The sequence below is a fragment of the Scleropages formosus genome, chromosome 17 (assembly GCF_900964775.1).
Source record: "Scleropages formosus chromosome 17, fSclFor1.1, whole genome shotgun sequence".
Classification (NCBI taxonomy): Eukaryota; Metazoa; Chordata; class Actinopteri; order Osteoglossiformes; family Osteoglossidae; genus Scleropages; species Scleropages formosus.
The window spans coordinates 24,650,383-24,656,693 of NC_041822.1; the positions used below are offsets into that span (position 1 = coordinate 24,650,383).

The following is a 6,311-nucleotide window of genomic DNA, read 5'->3' on the forward strand; positions in this document are numbered from 1 at the left end:
CCCACCAGGCGAAGGCAGTTGAAAGACAGCGAGCGGCTTCTACACAACCCTCCCCACCCAAAGAACGGAGCTTTAACAAGGAATTCTGGCTCCTGCAATAGAAACTTGATTGGACTGGACTGTACTGGTGTGAACTGTACTGATCTGAGTGGTTTTGGAGAAAGGTATACGGTGAAGAGTGATGAACAAACACCTTCGGTACCCTGGGTCTGAGACTAGCAATAGTGCCGCTTCCATTAATCATCTTACTGTAACTCCTGCTCAATGGATCCGTTTATCTGTTACCTTCGGTTCACTGGATGCCGTTCCTCTGTCCTCAGTGGTCAAACAGCTGAGAGCATTCAGGGAAGAGACAAGAGATCAAGAGCAGGACACCCAAACCACCTGAGCATGCAGAGTCCTCAAGGTACTTTTACTAACTGCATTTATCACACTGCAGAAGGTTTTTACGGCTAAAAAGAGGAACACTTCCTCCTTTCTCCTCTCTCGTTCTCTTCTTCTCACACACACACACACACACATACACTCTTGACTCAAAGCTCCGGCACTGTTTATTTTCAGAAGCTTTGGCCCACATATCCATCTGCTGGCACTCCTGTCAGCTGGTATGCTGGGTGGAGACCCCCAGCAGCTCCTCATCCCTGCATCGCTAGACAAGCTGTCTGTCCACCTAATTACTGCAGCGGCCAGTTTGACAATCTGTTCCTCCTGTTATCGAGAAGAAAACTGCCGGAGACAAAAACAGAACACCGGGAATCGTTAAACACGTCACCTCTCTGATTCGCTGCAATTTATTTACCGTAGTGCTACCGCTGTTGTAAAATTCCATGCCCTACTGAAAACCTGGAAATGTTCTCAGAGTGAGCAGCTCCTAAAATATTTCTTCGGCTACAAAATCACCAAATAAAATGTATTAATAACTGTTCACTCTGATTATAAAATAAGATTGTTCACTATTTACAGTATGTTCACATTGTCTTCGTGTCAGTTTATCTAGATTGTGGAGACTGAGAAAATAGCTGTGTCTGAATTCCTCCGCAGCTTTGACGACCTCTCCAGCTGTTATTTTGGAGTAATTCCCAGTTTTTACCATTTCTGCCCATTTGTTTAGAAAACATTGTTACATATTATTGTACCTTCACATTAGCAACTAAAGGAACAAACTGGGGTGAACAAGATGCAAGAGCCTGTGCCCCCAGGTGTGGCAGTGGTTCTCAGAGGTTTGTTCGCTCTCAGCTGTGTCCTTCCTGTCCTCAGGAGGTCCTGCTCTTCCACTGGACGCCCCAGACAAAGGGCTTCTCAGCCCCTTTTTCCCTGATCACAACTGTTGATTTTAGGAGGACCACTAATTGTTCTGGGATTAAAAACCTGTCTGTCCAGATTATGTGTGACAGGGCTCTTTATTGTCAAATCCAGGAGCCCATCGACCCAGTGCCCCCCCTCGAGATGACATATGTAGCCCTCACAGTCTGTTATTAGTTTTGGCAACTGGGTCCTTGCTTGATACTTGATTGGGGCCAGAACCAACCTGACCGGTTGATAGAATAGCCTCCCGGACAGGTCCACGCAGTAGTCGACCCTGCCTGACCATCCTGTGGGACGCTGCGCTTCCTCCACTTCCTGTGACCCCTCAGGGCTGGAGAACCGGGTCCTGATAGACTGCTCCTATTTCAGGTGAAATAAAGTAAAAAACACACATTTTCGTTCCCCCAACTTTAAACAGGCTCCCAATCTGTGCAAAAGTCCTACACAGGCAGAACGGTAGACCGAGATAAACAACTTTCAATCCTGAGAGCTTTGTGAGTCTCCGTAAGTTCTGCATGTGTCTATTGAAAACCTCATTTTACTATGAAAACTGGAATTACACCACAGGCACAAGAAAAACAACAGACTGATCCCATAACATGATTTATTGCAAACAAAAAAAAAGCATAATTGTATCATACAGCAGTTAGTTACATAGTTGACAAAATACACACACGAGTAATTCATGAAATTGCCACCCCATCCTCAGTGCACAGGTTCCCTCTAGGAGTTCTGTCTTCAGAGACCCCCAGAAGACCAAACAGTGTTTGTCAGCCACCATCTGCCTGCCCCCTCTAATTAAGACACAACAAGTTTCCTTGATTTACACCCTCCACCTAACCCCTGTCTTCCCCGAGTCTCCTGGCCTAACTAACACTGTGGAGACAGAGGTGAGGAGACACTTTGCCACTTTACTCCCCTCCCTCCTTTTGCCTCTTTTAGACAAGTGCTTGGAAACAAAACCACAAGAACAACAACAAGAACAACAACAAAGAGTAAGGTACGAAAATACTGTACATTTGTCTTTTTTACCAGTGTAATCAGAGTGAACACACTCCAATCTCTCCTTGTCCCGCTTCCACTCTACTGCAGGGAGCAAGTGAGAAGAAGTCACTTTTTTCACTGTTTACCTCAAGAAGGTGCGTGGGAAACCAGCAGCCATGGGCTCAGCCAGCTGGTGCCTGCTGCTGGAAGGGGGAGTGGGGCCGACAATCTTGTGTGCGAACACGCCTGGGGCGCGGCTGTCATTGGGAGATGTGGAACACAGCCCTGCGTGCACCAGCTTTCCTCCAGTGAACTCAGTTTTTCTCTCTGAACTGTCCAGGATTTTTCTGACACCTTCATCTTCATCTCCAGGAGCAAATGGAAACTGATAAGAAAGTTTGTCACCTGAAGCCTTTGATTTACCTGCAGCGTTACTTGGGGATGGGAGGCAGGAGCAGCGGTCACCCTCCTGCTGTAGCCCCGCTCGCCCTCGCTGGGCCTCACACCTTGGTGGCCAAAGACTGCACCTCGGACTTCTGCGTCTGGGCACTCAGGGTGGAGGACACGGAGCTCATCTGGCCATGCATGGCCTTCTTCAGGCTCAGCAAGCAAAGGCACTGGGAGCGGAAGCGCAGGTCGAAGAAGGCATAGAGAAAGGGGTTGAGGCAGCTGTTGACATAGGCCAGGCAGGTGGCGTACGGGTGCGCCAGCAGCAGGAAGCGGAGGAAGCCGCAGGTATTGGGCGCCAAGCCGAGGTAGGAGAGGGCATCCATGCTCTTGAGTACATGGAAGGGCGTCCAGCAGATAGCAAAGACCACCACCAGCGTGGTGATGATCTTCAGCAGGCGGCGCTTCTTCTGGTCCTCCTTGCGCAGGTTGTTGAAGTGGCGGGTGACGGTACAGCCGATGAAGCAGTAGCACACGGTCATGGCCAGGAAGGGCAGTAGGAAGCCCAGCGCTGAGGAGGAGAGGCTCAGCCCAGCGATCCACAGTGACTCGTGCAGCTGGTTCAGCGTCACCAGGCTGAAGTCCATACCGCAGGTGGTGCGGTTCAAGGTGGTATCTTCCACAGTGGTGCGGAACAGCAGCGTGGGCACGGCCAGGACGCACGAGAGCAGCCAGATGCCCCCCAGGGAGGCCAGCATGGAGCCCCTGGAGCGTAGCCGACTGCTGGACAGCGAGTGCACGATGGCCAGGTAGCGGTCAAAGCTCAAGCAGGTGAGGCAGAAGACGCTCGCGTACATGTTCACCAGCACCACGTAGCTACTGATCTTGCAGAGCGCCACGCCAAAGGGCCAATGGTAGCCCAGTGCTGTGTAGACAGCCCACAGCGGGAGGGTCACCACAAAGGTCAGGTCAGCCAGTGCCAGGTTGCCGATGTAGATGTCCGCTGCCCTGCGCTTAAACTTGGACTTCCAGACTGTAACGATGACTACCCCATTGCCCGACAGTCCCAGGATGAAGATGAGCATGTAGAGCACTGGGATTAGGGAGTACGAGGGTTCCCACTCCTCGAAGTTGCATGCTGTGCTGTTGTCATCATAGTAATCGTAACCGTCTGTATATTCACTGCTCTGCTCCATGCTGGACGTCGTTTTTTCTTATACCTCAAAAGTTCTGAAATCCACGCCTGATGAAAGCCGCTCGAAACTGACAGCACCAAAATGAGTGGGATGAGAACTTAATGAAGCGTGAACAGAGCGTCCCTTCAGTGCAGACAGCCAAAAAAAGAAACGCTTCCAACTACACGTCAGGCACAGGCAGCCCAGCAAGACGGAGTGAGTGTCTACAGTAAGTCTGAGCCGCTGGGCAGCGTGGCTTTTTAAACTCTCAGTCTTCCACACCCCTTTTCCCCTCCCAGGACTAATCCTCCCTCCCGCCATCAATCAGTTCCTGTGGCCCCCGCCCTACCCGCCACAGACACCCACACTGTGACGCTCTCATGAACTCACCCCCAGTTTTTCAACATCCTTCGTCCAGTTGTGACTGATAGCTTCTTTAAATGAGTCTGAAAGATATAACAAATTTCAACACTAACATTTCCAAATGAATCATCACTTTGCCCCATTCTTTCTCAGCTCTGTCATTTGCTTAAGTGCATCAAAATTAAGTTTTAAATGTGACACCGGTACAGTGATTTCACATTAAAGTGGCATGTTTTAGGCTTCTCAATATTCAAAGCAGTAGACTGGTGCAGGCAAACACACTGTGCGACATACAACCAAACTGGCTGAACAGTGGAGTTAAAAAATGCGGAGAAGTGTTGTTATTGTGCCCCGGTGCCGTCCTGCTGGGACCCGGCGCTGCTCTTCACTGAAGGCTTCCTGTTTTTTCAGCCGTGGCAAAAGATCCGAAACATCAACAGATCTCCACTAATTAACTTTTACCCAAAGTGGCACAAGAGAAGAGCCCAGAGTCCAGGCGCATGACCTCTGACCTTCGGTGCTGCACTTTTAAATACATTTAATAACCCTAACTTATTATACTGGACTTATAATGAAATTAAAAGTAATCCCAGACGAGCCCTGAGGTATAAGGTGGTCCAAATGTGCATTCAGAAAGTACATTATAATGCTTTAAGTTATTTACAAATGAAAGTTAATTGTTGTTTACTTTTATGTGTCCACTAGAAGAGCCCAGAGCCAGAGGGAACAGTCCGAACAACAGATTTATAGTGAACACGGCTCTTATGGGAATTATCAGAGATTTCTAATGGATTTATTATAACCTACACCATTTTTAATAAATAATGAGAAGACGTGTGTAGATGAGCAGCCTGCTATAAACAGAGGTGTTTAGTTAATCCTGATCTTCTGGCATAATTCCCCACATCTTTTCAGTGGAGGGAAACCTGTAAAAGAAACAAACTGTAACACATTTCTGGTGTTTTACTACATTTTTCAGACATTTGTGTGTCATGTGAATTACTCGATTCTTTATTTTTCCAGTTGTCTGATAAATTCTTACTTCACAAGATATTTTCCGAAAATGTTTTGACGTTTATTTAAAATACTGCGCTGCGCGCCTCTTCTATACATAAATAAATTCAGATTTATGGTGCTTCACATTAAAATGTGCCGTTTCTTCCTCCTGGAACAAGTTCAAGAGGCAGAAAAGCCCGACTTGGCTCGGGTTCGTTCGTTGCCTCACGAAATGGCGTCGCGTCGGCAAGAAAGTGAACTTACTGATAAACACCTAGAGCCTAAAGGGCTGTAGACCTCAGATTTAGCAGGGATTACAGAGGCCCGTTTCCCCCAAAATAAATATATAAAAATGAATGCAGAAATAATCAAATTGGCCAAATTCATCATTTCATGAAGCCTCTCAGTCAATCTGAAACTATAAGAAGCATTTGTCATTGAAAAGTCACCTCACACACGCGAACGTAGCCGACCTACCTGTTCACACGTCGTATGACAAGTTCGTCTTGAACCGTTTTTACTAACGTCAGATTTCAGTACGAACTTTGGCAACGTTCGGTAATTTGAGAACTTTTTCCCTCCTGGTAAACACAGTTTTAATTACCATTTCCCGGGGTTAAGGGATGGTCTCGCGCAGCGGGGGCCCTGCACCACGCGCCGCGCACTCGCGCCCCCGTCCCGCGCTCGCGGCAGATGGCGCCAATGCGCGGGAACGAGTATCGCCTCAGCGACGATCTCCGATGGCAGTTTGCGGTCGTGATGCTGAAAACTCACCAGCAGCCCTAGGAGAAGCTTCAAATATAAACTCAGTAAATGCCTGCAGATCTACTTTTGACGAAAATATTCACTCTGGCGCTCGCTGTCGTCGTGAATGTTATATTTTCGAACTGTGTGTGTATGTCTCAGGCAAAGTATGTTCCAGAGCTCCGCCGCTTTTAAAAGGAAAATGTCACAACTGTTTTCTTACTACTAGGTCACCGGGGTCCGCATAGTGGAAAACATTCGTACGGGGTCGTGTACACTTGGCTGCGAGTGTTTATAAATGGTCGTGACCCCTCCCCTGACCACTGTTATTGTTGGCTGCCCCCGCTTTTATATCGG

General features: G+C 48.2%; 1 protein-coding gene across 6 annotated transcripts; it reads right to left on the bottom strand.

The window, feature by feature from the left end:
• Nucleotides 1-546: 546 nt before the first annotated feature.
• Nucleotides 547-6,057, bottom strand: LOC108921810 (apelin receptor A). Of its 6 annotated transcripts, none has more exons than XR_003798281.1 (4): nt 5,815-5,963; nt 4,242-4,297; nt 1,529-1,665; nt 547-726 (listed from the first exon to the last, which is right to left on the bottom strand). XR_003798281.1 is itself a non-coding variant. In XM_029259330.1 (3 exons), the coding sequence occupies exon 3, from the start codon at nt 3,870-3,872 to the stop codon at nt 2,790-2,792; it is 1,083 nt and encodes a 360-aa protein (XP_029115163.1). In that variant the 5' UTR covers nt 3,873-3,939; nt 4,242-5,140; nt 5,985-6,057; the 3' UTR covers nt 1,903-2,789. The 6 variants fall into 6 exon arrangements, 4 of the variants coding, with proteins under 4 accessions (XP_029115163.1, XP_029115164.1, XP_018587043.2 ...); XR_003798280.1 differs by having other exon boundaries at nt 5,688-5,963; XM_029259330.1 differs by lacking the exons at nt 547-726; nt 1,529-1,665; nt 5,815-5,963 and adding exons at nt 1,903-3,939; nt 5,985-6,057 and having other exon boundaries at nt 4,242-5,140.
• Nucleotides 6,058-6,311: the final 254 nt, after the last annotated feature.